The following is an 18523-nucleotide window of genomic DNA, read 5'->3' as shown; positions in this document are numbered from 1 at the left end:
AACTGGCAACTCATTGATTCTTCTGTGCGATAAGTGATGGTTGCATGGACCTGTCTACTTCTGCGTTTATTTCATAAAAGACATCTTGGACTTTGGGATTCCTGCAGTAACACATCTTATGATTTAGATATAGGCCACATACTGAAAAGCTAATTATTGAATTGATACTCAATAGACATTAGCGTGGTGGACCGTTAGTCCAATATGGATAGTAATGTGCTCTTTTTATTGTTGATGTTTTGATTAGACATCACATTTTAACATTCTTTCTTTTTGGTTTTCAAAGTGTTTCATAAAACATTTAGACTAAAACAAGCTGGAATTTCTGTTGCAATTGCTCTGTAAAGTCAGGCCATCTGCGAGCATTATACTTACATGGTGTTTAATAATTTAGTAAAATGTGTTTTTCCCTTTTCAAACTAGACATTGTTTTAAATAATACAGATAACACAGCAAGAGGCAATAAGCACAGTATTCAAATTTATATATGTGCTATAGGCCCTTTCATGGACACAATTACATAATGTTTGCTTACTATATACCCTCTATATATAGTATGAAAATCAGATTTATACATTTTAAGGCAGTGTTCCTGAGATCTGCCACCCTTTAGGTTAAATACACCAGACTGCAGTTTTCTTAATGTACACACACACATATATACATTGTATTCTTACAGTTCATGATGCAATAAACCGCTTTCCTTTTCCACTGTACTGTAACACTGATGATTATTGAGGTACCTAAGAACTCAAAGAGGTTTTACTGTCTTCAAAATGTGTTTACCCTGGACTGTGCTTATCATTGGAGTAACATGATCTGACTTGATTAAAGCTACTGTTAAGCTAAGGTAAGGCCATGTTGACTGCTTTTATACTTGTATGACAAGCTTAATTGCACATTAGTATACCTTAGTAATATAGTGGTGTTACTGCACTGCGCAGTGTAGTGTAGATTCTAAACCTGTGGATTGGATAATGCCATCCTTTTTTACAAGTCGGATTCTATTTTAATACCCTGATAACTGACATATTGCAAAAGTCGACCTGTGTTATCCCTTAGCTATTGTTTACAGATTGGTTGCACATTCTGTTTGCTGTGAAATACACAGCTGCTGTCTCAATGTTCTGTGGGAAAGCTATATAGCAAAAGCTAAAGGGATGTGTGTGTCTCTGTGTGTGTGTGTGTGTGTGTGTGTGTGTGTGTGTGTGTGTGTGTGTGCGTGTGTCTATACGTGTGTCTGTGCGTTGGGGTCGTGCAAGAGAATGGGGAGGGGTGTGCTGATCTAGAGATAGAAACAGAATCTCTTTCTACCTACCAAATATTTGTATGGCCTTCACAAGCTATTTGCCTTTTTCTGTTTGCTTTGGTTATTTAAGCATATTTGAATAGATAGAAACAATATTGCAGAAGACCTGGGGCACAGGGGGAACTGTTCTGCATATTCAGTATGACTGTGTACTTCTAACTACACCAAGTGTAAAATTAAACAAAATCCCTCACAGAACAATTAGGCAGGTGTACAGCAGTATACTTGGTTTGCATCTACATGCACACACGCACGCATGCATACACAGTTGTCACAAATTAAGATGAAAAAAAAATGCCAGCCTATATTCATAATCTTCTTTAGACCCAACTTTAATACGGACTAGTCATTTAGATGTCATTTGTTGTGTAAACAGGATGAGACAGTTTTAAGATAGAAGAACAGCAAGCTGCAATTTCAGTGGGTAAATGAGGCCACAAGTCAACATTTTGATTTGCTGTGCTATTTCTGATTTTAATATGGTAATGCAGTTTAACTTAATAATATCATCTATTAGTCTTTAAAAGATATTGTCATACTATGAATGTGTTTGCAGTGTGAAATTTTCTGTGCTTAGAAGCTAACCCCCAGAGTCTAGAACCTCTTTCACACTGACACTCCTACCTGGGTGTGAAAGGGGCTTAGCGTTGCCATGCTCCCTATACTCTGATCTAGCTAACGATTGGCAAACTGCTAGCAGTTAGAATGTTTTTGTATCGTGTCAATCTCTGTGGTAACCTTTAACCACATTCAAACAAGCCCTGTGTAATGACACCCATTCAGCCTGTCACTTTTTTTTTTTTTTTTTTTTGTGTGACCTGTCACATATCTACAGCCTGTTGACTGTATTTTCCATTCAAAAAAAACCCGGATAAACTGGTTTCCTTGGTTTAAATCTGCCATCAATGTCAGCTTCCTAACGTAATAAGCCTAATCATAAATCTTTGAGGTGTGGCCTGGCTGACCTTTTTATTTCACCAGATGACTTAGGCTACTTCATCTGGGTGTAGCAAATGAAGTACTTCTGTTTTGATTTTTCAAGTAATGTGTCACACGAATGTGGCCGTTTGCTCCCCATTTTATGCCTTTCTGTGCTTGAACCTCCCCCCCCGAATAAGAAATCCTGCAAAGATAAACAAATTTATGTCCCGGGCTTTGCATATTCAGCCTTTCCGAAAAAAGAATAAGGGGTGGATCCAGCTGTAACTAATGAACTGTTGTCCGTCCACCAGGCCGGAGAATGGAGCAGCTTAATCAAAGCGGCGTTGAAGGTAATTTCCTCCATTTTTCCCCCCACAGAAATCCATTTATGAGATGAGAATGAAAGGGAACAAAACTGCTTTTCTTTTCATTATGTGCTGCGAATTTTCCAATTTGGGTGACTAGCGCTGGCTAAGCCTCCTATTTTTGGAAAAGAAAGGAATTAGGATACTCAGGGAGAAAGCAGTCCACTGTGTGCCGACATTCCAGATGTCCAAATGGCAGTTTCACCAGCCCAAGTTTCTGAGCGCCTAATGCCAATGATGACCTCATGAGGTCCAGTCTGGAGAATGAGATGCACAGTTCTCCAGCCTTTGTAGAGAATAGCTTCTTCCTTTCATATTCCATTGAGTGATCTCCAGTGTCCTTCTCTTTTCCTGTCCCTGACAAAATGAGTCCCCTTTTATAATTAGCAATTGTTCCTATTTTTTTTTTTTGGCTAGTCTATTGGTTTTTTTTCATCCCCTATCTACTTATTGTATCCTCTGAAACAGAGACACTTCTGATACCCTTGCTTTGTCTCTCTCCCTCTCTTTGGCATTCCTGTCCCTTTCTGCTGCCTGTTTTAATGTGGACTGTGGGAGATTTTACACTTGATTTGTTGAATTTGAACTCTTTGCTGCAAACTCTCGAAACACACACAAGGAACTATCTTTATAAATGACAGAAAGGACCTGGCCTGAATGGTGCTTTGTTTACTGTTTTCCTAAAAGGGGCCCCTCTGTATTTCATCTGTCAAAGTTGCTTTTCTTTCTTTCAACAATGCTTGATTGTTTTCACGAAAAATCAGGTTCCATAGACAGGAGAATTCTGTATTATATTTTCCTGCCAAATTCCGATCTCTGTTTTCCTTCCCCTGCACTCACAAAGGGCTCATAACTTACTGTCAACTGTGAAGCAAATCACAAAGCTCCACTGTTGCTCAGCAAATAGACTGTTGGATGATGGCTTGACTGGCTGTAAAGTTTGCTTAACTGCAGCAGCAGTGACAGAAGGCACGTTGGGAACTGCATCCCCCAGAAGGCCTGAACCTCATTGCAGAAAAAGAAATCCAGCGACTTTTCTTTTCACTCCATTTGCATTCTCTGTAATTAAACTAGAACATCGCAGATATGTTTTTTTTGTTTTTGTTAACCTGCTAAAAGCATTGATCGCTATGGATATATTATGTAACTTTGTATTGGCCTGGCATTGAGAGAAGCAGCTTGTTGTGATTTGGAAATGTGTTATACCATCAAGCTCTGAAGTTTTGGATGGTGTGCTTAGCGATCGAAAGGACAGCAGAGGGGCAACAGCCACTAATGTGAGTGATAATTGACTATTGCACCTGTTTTATGAAGTGTTAGGAAAGGCAGTGTACTTCAGATAACCGCTATGCAGCTTTATTGTTTTTTCACCACTCTTTTGAAAGCATTTAAGGTTGTAATTGTACTTTTACAAGCTGCCCTGTGCAAGACCACAGGAGAAAGCACTGTTCTGTGTTTTATTATTTAAAATAATTTACTGCACAAGACCATTAACAGTGTAGTGCGCAGTATCAAACACACCCTTAAAGATACGTGCATAATTTGATCTATAGCATATTAGTTAACTGAAGTAGGGGGGGTTTTAACTGTTCAAGTGACTGTTTTAAAATGAAAAATAAAAGATCATTGAATGCACCTAAAATCTTCAGGGTCATAATTTAATCTTGCCATTTTAAAATGGGAGTTAAAATATAATGGGACTTAAAAATCATTTATAAACAGTATGTACATTGCAGATTTGTAAAACTAGAAGGAAATAACTTAATTATCCTGAATCCCAGTAACTGTTTAGAAATCACTGCCCTGTAAGGTAATAGTAGTGCCTTATAATTTATAAATCGCCTACTATTATTGTCTGGCATCTGTTGCCATTTGTTGTCAAGAAAGAAAAGAGCTGAATTCTGAATTCATTATTTTATAAATATATGTCTTTAAACCTTATAAGAGATTTTTTTTTCTTTTTTTTTTACATATAGTTATAAACAATGCAAACTATTTATTAGAACGCAATTAAAGTGCTCCCTCGCTACTTTGTGGGGGTAGGGGGTTGGGGTGGCGACACAATATGAGCGTTATAACCAAAGAGTGCTTTAAACTCTGACTAAAATACAAAATAACTCCCTCTCTATAATGCATATACAGTGAAGCAAAAATGTAACCAAAAAAATTAACCTTGCATAAAGCACCATGTAATCAATGCTATATTTTTAAAAAAAGGTAACATTCCCATTCATGAATCATTTTAATTAGCAGTTTTTAAACTATAAATAGCCTGGCTAGTTCAGTTCAAAGTGACAGACAAGCAAACCAGAGAAAGCCGCAGCTCCACTCATAGGAAAAAAGTAAATACATTAGGAAAAATAACCTAGTAATTGTAAATGTAATAGATCTGATATTTATTTAGATATAAAGTGAATGCTGAATAAGATGTCTGTGTTATAAAGTGCCAGTGCAGCTTTTCTTCAGTTCAGATACTGTATCAAAAGGGAGAGACAGAAACGGAAGTTAGACTGAGAAGTCGTTTACAGTATGAACAACACCGGTACTGTATTTGCTGTGAAAATATTGCATGGATCACTAATAAAGGGAATTGGGGGACCTGCTGTAGGAGCGTTATATCCGAGGCACATTATAATCAAGAACTTTATAGCAAGAGAGCACTGTAGTGTTGGAGATTTTTTTTAACTGTATTAAAATGCATCGGCTTTTCATATGCAAAAGCTCGTGAGTCGTAGGGGTAATAGACGCAATATATGCAGAAAAAATTAAAATTTCTATGACAATTAAGGACTCAGTAATACCTGATGCAGAAAATGTGAAAGAATACACATTACAAAGAAAACCCAGAAATATCTAACAATGCTGTTATTTCTTTTGAATTAATACAGTTTTAATGAAATAGAAAATCCTTCAACCCTTTTAAGTATCTCATTATCCAACAACAATGTTATTCACCTGTTAGTTGGTTGATTTGTTATTCATAAGATTGTCGTGTTTCACATGAAGCTGCTTTTATCTTTGGGTCAGCAGTGACAGAATAATAAACATTCTACACAGTATTGTGACAGAAATGTAATAATTAAGCTTGAAAGCAAACGTGTAGGGAATCATTTTACAAGCAGTGAAAGTGTGTAAGGGGATTAAGATTAGTTCAGTATGAGATGCTGTACCTGTGTAATGTTTTTGCTAGCAAAATCCACTGTAAACTATAATCAGAGGCCATCAATTACACGTGCGTTTTGATTTAATTTGCTGGTGGTGAGGAAAAGAGACAACAATGAAGGCATAGTTCATTTTTCAGCCTTCCAATGCTGAGGCTAACTTTACTATCACATGAAATGTATTACTTTATTTAAAGATATATATTCTCTACATGCATTTTACGATCAAATAATGGCTTGTGTCACACAGGAATGCAGTTTATCAGATGTTTGTTACTCTATGGCAGGAATCCAAAGAAACACACAGGTGTGTGATAAAAACTGAGGGACATGTGGTATTTAAAACATCTGTTTAATCCATTTACGTTAAAAGAAAACTAAAAATATGTATGTGCCTTTCTTAGAGATTGTGTCTGTTATACTGATAACACGGTGCAGGAAACACTTTAATATGCTCACAATATAATAACCATCCTTCTGTTGAGAGGTACAACATATACTTAATGCTGTACATGTGTGGGTTAAAACTAAACACTTTAAAACACAGCAGGACTGATTTTGCATTAACTACACTTTTGTAGTTTCATGTTATGTGCTGTTTTGCTTAAGACCTGGGGAGATTCAAAGCTTTGTGATAAAGCTCCCTTTAGCAAACTCAGCTTTTTGCAATTATGTTGGGAAACAATGGCTTGTCTATTTTGTATTCCTTCAGAGGGGGCTAATATTTGCTTCCTGAACTGACCTGAAGTTACTGGTGAGGCACATCCAGCTAACACCAGCGGTGTGGGGTTACTTATTGCCATTGTCTATAAAAGGTCAACAGTGTGAAACAGGGAGCAGAAAGTCAGACCTTGTTGCAATCAAGAGGAAACGGGATATCAAAAGACACATGGCTCAGTCATAAGACTTTTAAGGCATCCATCTGTGAGGTTCGAATGCTAACCAATTAAACAGAGGTTGATGCGGGATGAAATATTATCAGGAGAAACAATTCATGAGTCAAAGCATTCCAAGGCATATGAGCGCTGGTCAAAGAACTTAAGTCTTAAGCCCTTTAAATATAGTGGCTGCAATATTGTCAGCTAAATATAGACTTTTTGAAGACATGAACTTTTGTGACTTGAGTAAGAGCCGCACTTCATCCTGTTATTTATCAGACAAGGTTTTTAGCATCCCGTTGTTGTGTAATCAACCGTGAAAGTAAGAAATTACTGATGGGGGCCATTCAATATATGACCAGTTACTGCCTAATATTCACAAAGGCAGTAATTTGAAACAAATGAATATTAAAGTGATTAAGGAAGCAGCAAATGTAATATGAGCATTGCGAATAATTAGTAAGTTTGTTACATTGGTTCTGTGTGTATAATCAGCCACCAGGTATACCACTTTAGGGAGTGGGGCTATTGCATGCACATTTCTGTACTTTTGCTTTTTTAAAGTAGATTGTTCTTGTTATTTCTTTACAAGCTGTATATATATATATATATATACACAGTGCCTTGCAAAAGTATTCAGACCCCTCACCAATTCTCTCATGTTACCGAATTACAAATGATACATTGAAACGTTCTGTTAGATATTTTATTTTTATACACTGAAACTCAGAATCAATTACTGTAAGATGATATTGGTTTTATGTTGGGAAATATTTTTAAGAAAAATAAAAAACTGAAATATCTTGCTTGCATAAGTATTCAACCCCTGTGCTGTGGAAGCTTCCAGTTTGCACCGATGAAAGAAATTGCCCTAACGAGGACACAATTACATTACCATTGGCCTCCACCTGTGAACCATTTAAGTTGCTGTCACATTTTCTGGATAAAAACCCCACTGTTGAAGGATCATTGGTAAGGCTGTGAATCTGAAGGAAAATGAAGACCAAAGAGCATTCTACAGAAGTTAGAGATAAAGTAATACAAATGCATAGATTAGGGAAAGGGTACAAAATAATATCCAAGTGTTTGGATATCCCAGTGAGCACACTTGGATCAATAATCAAGAAGTGGAAGCTGCATCACACCACCCAGGCACTGCCAAGAAAAGGCCATCCCTCAAAACTCAGCGCTCAAACAAGAAGGAGACTTGTGAGAGAAGCCACAGAGAGGCCAACAATCACTTTGAAGGAGCTACAGAGTTCAGTGGCTGGGAGTGGAGTAATGGTGCACCAGTCAACCATATCAGGAGCGCTGCATAACACTGGCTTGTATGGGAGGGTGGCAAGAAAGAAGCTGTTACTCAAAAAGTACCATCTGAAAGCATGTCTGGAGTTTGCCAGAAAGCATGAGAGTGACCCAGCTGCGATGTGGGAAAAGGTTTTGTGGTCAGATGAGACCAAAATAGAGCTTTTTGGCCAAAACTCAAAGTGCTATGTGTGGCGCAAACCTAACACTGCCCATGCCTCAAGACACACCATCCCTACAGTGAAGTATGGTGGTGGCAGCATCATACTGTGGGGATGCTTCTCATCAGCAGGGACTGGGCATCTTGTTACAATTGAAGGAAGAATGGATGGAGCAAAATACAGGAAAATGCTGCAAGAGAATCTGCTTCAGTCCGTTAAAAAACTGAAGCTTGGGAGGAAATTCACCTTTCAGCAGGACAATGATCCCAAGCACAAGGCCAAAGCAACATTGGAGTGGCTCAAGAACAAAAAAGGTGAATGTCCTACAGTGGCCCAGTCAATCCCATTGAGAATCTGTGGCACTATTTGAAAATCGAGGTCTACAAGCGTCGTCCAACCAACCCGAACAACCTGGAGCAATTCTGCCAAGAAGAATGGCCCAAAATCACTCCGACACTGTGTGCAAAGCTGGTACATACTTACCCCAAAAGACTTAAAGCTGTTATTGCAGCGAAAGGTGGCTCTACCAAATATTAAAGTGTGGGGGTTGAATACTTATGCAAGCAAGATATTTCAGTTTTTTATTTTTCTTAAAAATATTTCCCAACATGAAACCAGTATCACCTTACAATAATTGATTTTGAGTAAGTGTTTTAAAATAAAATATCGATCAGAACGAAATTTCAATGTACCATTTGTAATTCAGTAATACGAGAGAATTGGTCGGGGTCTGAATACTTTTGCAATGCACTGTGTGTGTGTGTGTCTGTGTGTGTGTGTGTGTGTGTATATATATATATACTCACTTACAACAACTTAAGCCATAACTTTTTTTTTTGCTCTGAGTCAATATTTGCAACTGAGGCTGTAATGTTGGGATGGTCTGCACATCGAGTGGGATTCATAAGAAATGGAAAATGGTGTCCATTTGTATTAGATCATGCATGCAGCATTTTCCTACCACGAGCACATTGGAGGGCATTCCAAACATCACAAACTGCTTGGCTTTTACTCACAATTGCTCTACTGGGGTATACGCCAGGGCTGAGTTATTCAAGCCGTGTTACGTACTCTTTAGTTGTGCACACAATGAATCCAGGCTCGGAGCACTTGTGATAAATTATTAACTCAAACTGACAAATGCTGTTACAGAACCAACTGAAGATCTGCTGCATTTTCTTACAAGATTGCTGTAGACACATGTTACAGTAGAATGGGATAAGCCCCATTCACTTGCTGTGAATTGTTTTCATGCTTCAGCAGTTTGAAAGATGGCTGGAGAGTATAGTAAAAGTGCCTGAGAGACTGAATAGTTTAGAGGTAAAATAATACTACTTGATTTACTGTGTAATACAAAAGAGGTGCTTTGTTTCACTTGCACTGTATCACAGCTCCGTTGAGCACTAGAGCCTCACTGGCCTTTGAGCCATTAATAAAAAAAAAAAAAAAGAAAAAAGAAAAAAACAGTGCAGAATCTTTTCCAACACAATTACAATTGTAAACTCTGAACTTTGCTCTGAATTTTGATTTTCAATTAACACTACCAATTTAAAGATACTTTTCTATTTAATGTAATTACAGGAAACAATTTATTGGCTGACTAAAATTGAGGGCTATGTGTTCCTTAAGAAAACACAGTACCAACAAGTCAATCCTTTTGCGGCCCTGCAGTGAGAGACAGACCTGTTCTGTTTACCCAGCTGCACTGCAATGTGTAATTAAGATGTTGTTTTATTGTCCGTTTCTTCTGTTTTACAGCAAGAAATTATTCTTGTGGGGTTTAACTTTTCTAGTTTTGCCACAGCCAATATACATCAGTCACTGTAATGAATGAATCACACTTAAAGGTGCAAGATTGTTTAAATGTGTTCAGGACTAAGGTCATTTCAGTGGCGTAGTATATCAAATAAAAAAGACAGGTTTAGAAGTATTAAAGACAGTATCCTATTATAAAAGAAAACTAACATTTCTGACAGTGTAATTGTCTGGAATGTATTAATGTTATTAGCATGTGCCGTGGCATTTAGACCTATTGCTTCAACAGTTAAATAAGTTAATGGAAGAAAAGAATGCCTATTTTAAAGACCTAAATACCTCAGCCGTTTATTAACCCTGCATGTGTTTCCCACCAGATTTGATTTATTGACTCCTGTTAAAACATCACTAAAGACAATAAAAAGTAGGTATACGTTAAATCAGAATTATGAGTTTAAGGTAAACAATATTTGAATTGTCTGCTGGTAAAAAATTTTTTTAGGCATAGCTTTGACTCCTTAATTAAACATTCTTAGCTGCTTGTTGTAAAAAAAAAAAAAAAAAAAAAAGTTAGTTTTTTTTGGAATGGATAATAAAACTACATTTTGGCATAAAGATCTTGGTAAATCAAGTTCATTTTCTCTCAGTGTTATTTTCTTAGGTCATCTTTATTAGATAGATAGAGATAATGTATAGGTAGATCTCACATAAGGGCTTTGAAGTAGCTTGTGCTCAACTTAATTACTACCCCTACCTGTGCCCTGCTGACAGTCTACACAGGATGATGCAGTGTGATGTTATTGCTTTGCAGTCCTTGACCCTGAACATCCATGCCTACTACAGTATTGTATGGCTTTTTATTGTCAAGGGTGATTTTCACCTTTTGAATTTTAGTGAAAGCAATAGGGTTTTTTAAACACATAACCCTTTAAATACTTACGAATGGAAAGATGTAGAAACCTGCTTCTTTTAAAATATATTATGACACAAACTTAATATAGCTCTTACACACATCACCAGAAACCACAGAGGAATTGTGTTTTATTTCCATTTATAAAATAAATCATAAATGCAGCCTAAGATAAAAATTGAAAAAATATAAGAGGTAAACGCAGACAAAATAAGGTAAACAAGGTTAAGTACTGTGTTTTTCTTTCTTTTTTTTAAATCATTTGGAAAACCATGTAATAGCATTATTAATATGAAGTGCATAATTAGATCAATTGATCCTATATTAATTTAATTCACTGTAGAACAGTCTCAAAGCCTCCTCATTAAGTATGAGAAAAGTGGAATTAACTGTTAAATCCTATGTGAAACACGGGCTGCCTCATAAAACTATGTTTAAATTGGAATTAACGTCATTATTTTTCTTTGCACCTGATATTTCAAGTGCTCCCTTCACTGTAATATTCATGAAAGCATGTGATAGATTTGTACATGTTGTCTTTAACAGCCAGGCTCAGATTTCCAAGCTCCTTAATCAGGATTTATTCGCCTGGAGAAATAGTACGAGAAAGTTAATGGCTTGATAATTTGAAAAAAAAAAAGTCATGTGGTTTCCTACCCTAACTGATTGGTGCAGTTCAAAAGATATGTTATGAAATCAATTAATTTGAAGACCAATTAGGGGGAAATTATACTCTTTTCATATTCCATATCTAATCCATGAAGATGGAAATGTGTAGGTCACTTCTAAGTGTAATGCAAACTCGGTGTTTGTCATTTTTAAACGAGCACTATGGTTTCTATAATTTTGTATTCTATGAAAAAAAAAAATTGCAGAAACACTTCAGAATGCAACATGTTCTGATCCTGGCTCACTTATTTTGAGTCAGAATTTAATTTAAAAAATAGCACAGTACAGTCTGCGCCGCTTAATCGCGATACTGATTATCAGGATTTCTGCTTAAATGGGATACAGCTCTGTGAGACGGTTCTTCCTAGTGCTATTTATGTTGTTTAATTGGGACGTCATTTTGTTTAATTGGGATAGGTTTTTAAAATGATGAACGGAGATCGCTTTTCGGAGCAAGACAGGTTCGCGTAGCACTGTGCAGCAAGTACGTGATTACGCTGCGACTTGTGTAAACCACGTTGAACTCTTGGAGGAGCTGGAGTCTCCTGTGGTTTCTCAGGCTGCTGTTGCAAATAAAGTTGTTGTGTCAACATCGCAGGTGCCTCGCCTTGTGATAAGATGTGATTTCATTCTTTTCATTTCATGTAGAAATAAAAAAAGCAATTAATTTTGTTTAGGAATAAAAAAAAAACTGACTTGTATTTTAAAGTATGTATTTAGCATTTAATTATAATGTGATGTGATTTCATTTTTTTCATTTAGAAACAAAAAAGTGTGTCTAAGATTGTCTCAAATGTGTCTCGACAGCCACTTATTCAGAATATTTTTACTTCTCTCGAGGCGTCTGGATAAAAACGGTGCCGAGTGTACTTATCCATGTAACTTGAATGTTATATTTCTCCTGAGCATGCATTGCTTTTCTGAGATCTTCCATTAGTTTTTCAATTTTTTATTTTATACTTTTAGTTTTCGTTCTCGGCATATAACGAGCATGCAGTATTGTACTTGCAGGGATTATTTTTGGATGTAAATTTATTCTGGCTGTCTAGTTGTAATTTGGAAGCCATAACACTGTTTTTAACCCTTCAATTCCTACAGAAGAATGTCTTCCAAGCAAGCCACCTCTCCATTTGCCACTTCTGCCGATGGAGAGGAAGCCATGACCCAGGAACGGGTATCGTGGGACAAGGAGGAGGGTGGTGATCAGTACCTGGCCTCCACACTGTCTCTGCACAGCAAGCCTCTCACTGAGGAGCTCCCCACTGTCGTCACCAACATCCAGTCCGACTCTGACTGGGAAAGCATGGTCTCTGCCCAGCAACGAATGGTAAGATACTGTGGGTTCCTTTTAACGTCTAATGTGATGTCATCACAACCAATATTTCATCTCAACCATGTCGTCTTTATTATTATTAGGGTCCTCATTCAATCTGTCTGTCTTTCAAACAGTACCAGTAATACAAGAAAAATTACCCACTATTTGGAATTACATTAACATAATTAATGAAAGACTTGTATTTATACAACTACAGGTAAAATTCTATTTACTGTCACTTAAAATACAGTACAAAATCATTTATTTTATAAAGCAGCTATGCGCATTGCTGCCCTTTATGGTCTTTTGATGCCCAGCTTTTGTGATATGGTATAAGAGTTAAAAGTCACCATGCCCCTAGATCATGGCATCCCATTCCCAAAGTCATCCGCAACAACACAGGCTCCTTTGAAATTTTTAAATCAAGTCTTAAGCCTTTTCAGTTTGCCAGGGCATGTCTTTGAAGTGTATGCCATGTAAAGTGCCTTGAGATGCCTGGCATGAGAGACGGACTAGAAATGTATTGAATTGCATTGCATTTATTTAAAGAATAATGATTTAAAGAAAAACAGAAAGGTCCTTGAGATTGTTTTGGCCCCTCTGCTGTGCCTTGAGCTCCATGTGCTGGTGTTCCCTACTGGCAGAAGGACATGCTTTCAGCCACATTAAAGGGCGACAAGAGTCCTTTTAATAGGGATTCATTGTTTGTTGTCTGTCGATAGGAATGCTTCATAAATCTAACATCCCATAATGTTCTGCTGCAAGGGCTTTTGTATCTGGTTGTCATTTTCAGGCAATACTAGGCTCAGAATTCTATGCCTTCCATTGGAAAAGTAGAATGGAGAGGCAGGTGAAATATATAGATTTAAAAAATAAAATAAAATAAATCCCAGGATTCATGCACAACTCCACATACAATGGAAGCCTCAGTTCTATTAGAACTGTAAAAGGTGTTGTGTTGGAACTACAGCTTGCATACTTCATTTATTTGTAAATCAAGATCTCTGTCGGGACACTGTTTTTTAACATGTCATCATTTTATTTGTCAGATATTTTTGTAGAAACACTTTACAAACCTAAAATAATTAGCCTACATCCAACCTGATTAGTGCTATTGTGAGATAATGCTTGTAACATGGCACTTAGAGAAGGGTATGTGTCACCGCCCTCCATTCTCTGTTTGTGCCTCGCATCCCCAGCGTTGAGCGTCTCAGATGTAAATGTATGCAGATAAGGAGAAGATTGTTCCAGTGCTTTATTGTTACAGCTGCTTTAATTGAATTACAAAGAAATTGAAACTTAATAGGATATTTTATAAAAATGTAAATTGTTACTGAACCCTTATTAAGACGTTCGCAAACATGCTGGAATATATTTCTTTCAACAGCCTCTTGATATAATAAGCAAGATCTTTTTTTCAGAAAAAGTCCACAATATATTAAAGAGAGTTAAAAAAAAAAAAATCTATCTATCTATCTATCTATCTATCTATCTATCTATCTATCTATCTATCTATCTATCTATCTATCTATCTATATATATATATATATATATATATATATATATATATATATATATATAGATATATATAATATATATACGATATAATATATCCTAGAGGAGGGAAAAAGCGACAACTTTATTTTATTAAAAGCAACATAGCTGTTACTCCATATTTGCAAAAGAGATTGGTGGAAACTGGGATCTAATCCTGGATCTGGATCTCTAAAATGTGGGCAAGTGGGAGTTCTTTCCACTCCTCAGGCACATCAGAACTTGCGCTGCCACAAACCAGGATGCTGCGCCATTCTGACACCACGGCAACAGCTCTGCCACCGAAACAGTCGGGAGCGATACTCGTTCCACACTTTTTTGTGTTTTAGTATGACGCCCACATTGTTTGCCTGCCTCAAACCCCATGTGTTGTGCTTTTAATGGCAATAACATAAGAAAAGCTGTAGAGCACTCGCAGGCCTTGGGGGGCTTAGCGCTACTGACCAGAAGCAAACCACAAGCTTCATAAACAAACAGACGTTTTAACTTAACAAAGTTTAGACTGTTTAATCTGGTGTGTCTCTGCAGAGCTCAGATCAATATATGGATATTTTGGGCTTCACCTAAAATATAAGGTCTGGCACAACAAAATCCATAGTGGTTTTACAGCTATTCGTTATCTAGCATGTATATACTGGCCATTATCCATTTCATGAAAAGGTAAAATGAATTGGTGAGGTTACAATGTTGGGGCAGAGTTTATTTCAAGTGTGTCTTTCTTCTGATGTACTTACAAACAAGTCTTGAATTTGAAACAAACAAGTCTGCCAGACTTGCACCACTCAAGCGTCAAAGCCACAAGACCCGTGAAATGAAGTTGGAGGAAGAGAGTCAACTTGTTGGACAGCAATATGGCCCTGATACTTTGTTTTCTGTTACTTTGTGTTTTTTTCATTAACATTGATTTTTTTTTTTTTTTTTTTAGCGTTGTTTAAGTGTTGTTAAAACTGCTCCCTATTGAAATAATCTCTTTGTCATTTTGCACAAGCTGAATTTGGAAAACAAAAAAGAGTTAAGGCTGGTTCACACTGGGCATACAATTCAGGCGAATGATACGAACGGATGCAGGCTGTAGTTCACACTGAGCGATCTTCTCCCTGCATTAGTTCATTCTGATTGGTTTAAAAAAGACAACACTCAGGGAGTCGTGCACACAGTCGCATTTAACCACAGCGCCTCTTTATAAACAGCTGATCCAAAAAAAAAAATTATAATAATAATAATATCAGTTCTTTAGACATTTTCCACTACATTTATACAAGTATAGTTTATTTCAAATAATAAACGGTAAATTGTATTTTACTTCTAAAGGAAAGAGAAAGGTGTACGATTGGTTGAACGCAAGTGACAACACCAACTTGACGTTGAGAGGTTGAAATCCAACCAACTCGTCCGCGGTGTCTATGATTTGAACGCAAGGTGGTGCATTTGTAACGCCCGTCTGAATCGTATGCCCAATGTGAACCAGCCTTTACTCTAAAAATCTTTAGTGCCCCAAGATTTGGCAAGAGGTTGTGCAACTGTGAAATAATAAAACAAATTCTTAAAAGAAGCACTGCTGCAACAAGATGATTTAAAGTGCTGATCTCTGGCAGAATTTGTATTGTAATTACTAAGCTTCAGCAAGGCAATACAAGGAGGAGATAGGTATGCATGTTGATTAACGGGCTCCACTCTGTGGCCAAGTGGCTACGTGGGCTGCTTCCTGAACTCCTACCAATTGATTAAAAAACAGATTAGCTTCGTGCCTGCACTTTTGTGTCAGTTTTTCAATGTAAGAATGATAGAAGAAAAATAAACTTATTTTTTTTGGCTAAGACTAATAAACCCATTTTATACTTGAAATGTCTGATGATTGGGCCAGGAGGAGTGGCCAGGGAATGCTGGCTTACAGGTTGTAAAATCATACTAACTGGGTCTAGAAAGCAGGGATTTGTATAGTATGGAGTATAACATGAATCTCACAGAACTCTTCTCACTTAAACATCTATCTTGTTGCATTCCTTGATTTTTTTTTTTTTTTTTTTTTACTGGCCCAGTAGAATCCCTGTTACGACCACCAAAGGGAACTGGGGAAAATAGTCTTCCCAGGAGCTGGTCGAATTTAATTCAAGGAGGATGTATATCAGCTATCATGTGACAGGGTATAGCATTGAATCTGTCAAGGTTGTTAGAAAAAGAGAGCTTAATATTTTTTTGACTCCTCTTTACTCCTGTCAGTTATGTTTCTTGCTGTGAAGTGCTTCTTCCAAAAAGTTAAGTCTGATCAAGGAAGCTGTGGCATATGGAACATGAACAATCTTTGTAATTGCCAATAAACTAGAAGTCTGAAGTCACGTTTGGCATATTTGATATCCTGCCAGTGAGGCAGATAGATGGATGTGTAGACAGATGAAAAACACACAGAAGCAGGCAGGTAGGCAGGCAGGCAACTATATGTTGACATGCAAGTGCTGCAACTTGGGAGAAAGCTGTAGTATGAGATGTACAACTATCCTATAATAATACCATTTAATAAAGCTACAGATGTCCTTTTTATTTTAGAGATATTTAACATATTCATTAGATAAGCTCTATTAACCAATTGTTTTTAGTTAATACACACTCATATTTTAAGTATTTACAGTATAAAATGTCCTTTTTAATGTTTATGATAAGTATCCCTGTAGTCACAGTTCACAGATACATAATGCATTATTTTGAATTTTATACTGCCATGATCTGATGATAGTTTTCATCTAAAATCTTCACAAGAATGTAATTCTGAAGGAGTTTTAGGAAAAAAAGGGCGCTCTCTCTAGTTAACATTTAAAACAGACTTGTGAGAGACGTCGTCCTAAGTCATGCATTACTTTATTCCTTATATTTTAGAATCTGATTATTTGCAGAAGAATTATTGATTAAAGGGAGTTGCTTCTGAAAGGACACAAACAAAACTCAATAGAAGGTTTATATGCAGTTTATCAGTGAGTGATTTGCTGGTGTATCTCAATAAACCACGTAATCTTGGCAGATGTAAGCACTTTTATTTTTTTAATCAAGCAGCAGTAATATGGGAGTGGGGCAGTATTATTGTTTGGTTCCTGGGAATGATTTGACAGTCTTATCTGATATTAGATAAAAGCCATAATAAAGTTAATCACCTGCAGTATTACTGATAAATGATATTGCTTGCAGGATTAGTCTGTATATCAGTGTAGTTTTACAAGGAGCAGTAAATATTCAGAAAATCATTGTTTTACAACAGCAATGATTATTTGGGCTGAGGACTCAACAACTGATTCCAAATTATGTGTAATACAGACTTTGCCTGTTCTGTTGAGTGAATTTTTTTAATCTCTCCCATTGCTAGTAAACTGATTCTCAGCTGAAACCAGCAAAATACTGACATGAGTGAACAAAAAAAAAAAAAAACAACAACTGGGGAACTCTTATTTCTTGTGAATTTTTATACTGTATTTATGGCCACAGTTTACCAAATCTTACTTCATTAGTCTTAGAAAATGTTTTTGTTCTCAAACCTTTTAAAGTGGATATCCAAATATATGCACTGCAGTACCAAAGTATGTCAGACAGTCTCTGATATTACACTTCTGTTGGAGCACTTTGCATATCTCAAAGCCAGAATGAAACTCACTTAATTGGCTCAGACTCTGATTTTATCTTTTTTTTTTTTTTTTTTTTTTTTTATACTCTTCCATGCAGGAATCTGACAGCAATAAAGTATGTTCCCTCTACTCCTTCGGAAATAACTCTACCTCACCACACAAGCCAGAGGAAGGGGGACGTGAGCGTGGAGATCTCTTGACTGGCTCAGCCTTCGGGACACCAGAACGCCGCAAAGGAAGCCTCGCTGACGTGGTGGATACACTGAAACAGAAAAAGCTGGAGGAGATGACGAAGACCGAGCAGGATGGTATGTTGCTTATTGACTTTTTTCTTGGTTTCTGTGCTTTTGCAAGACATGCAGGTACAATACAGTACATATTGATTCAGAAGTGCCTGGAACCTGCTGGTTTCCAATAGCTATTGTAGCCAGTAAATTAGATAAATCAAGTGCAATATGAATGCTTGGCTGGAACAGGGGACCATTGAAATGGACTTCCTCAGCTTCAGTGAATTTTTTTTTCTTTTAATTTTATTATACCAGAAAAAATGTGTAAGATATGAAGGATCAGACAAGTGGGTAAGTGGCAGTGACTACAAAAATAAATAAATAA

General features: G+C 36.9%; 1 protein-coding gene across 4 annotated transcripts in view; it reads left to right on the top strand.

Moving 5' to 3' along the window:
* The window catches only part of sox6 (SRY-box transcription factor 6), a 156287-nt gene that overhangs the window by 39373 nt on the left and 98391 nt on the right, over positions 1 to 18523 (top strand). For all 4 annotated transcript variants that reach the window (XM_041275413.1, XM_041275414.1, XM_041275415.1 and 1 more), the window contains 2 exons: positions 12533 to 12761; positions 18009 to 18219. In XM_041275413.1, the coding sequence (XP_041131347.1) occupies positions 12533 to 12761; positions 18009 to 18219 (440 nt within the window). The remainder of the gene's footprint in view (positions 1 to 12532; positions 12762 to 18008; positions 18220 to 18523) is intronic.

The sequence above is a fragment of the Polyodon spathula genome, chromosome 17 (assembly GCF_017654505.1).
Source record: "Polyodon spathula isolate WHYD16114869_AA chromosome 17, ASM1765450v1, whole genome shotgun sequence".
In the NCBI taxonomy this organism is placed as follows: domain Eukaryota; kingdom Metazoa; phylum Chordata; class Actinopteri; order Acipenseriformes; family Polyodontidae; genus Polyodon; species Polyodon spathula.
This window is presented reverse-complemented; position numbering and strand designations above follow the sequence as displayed.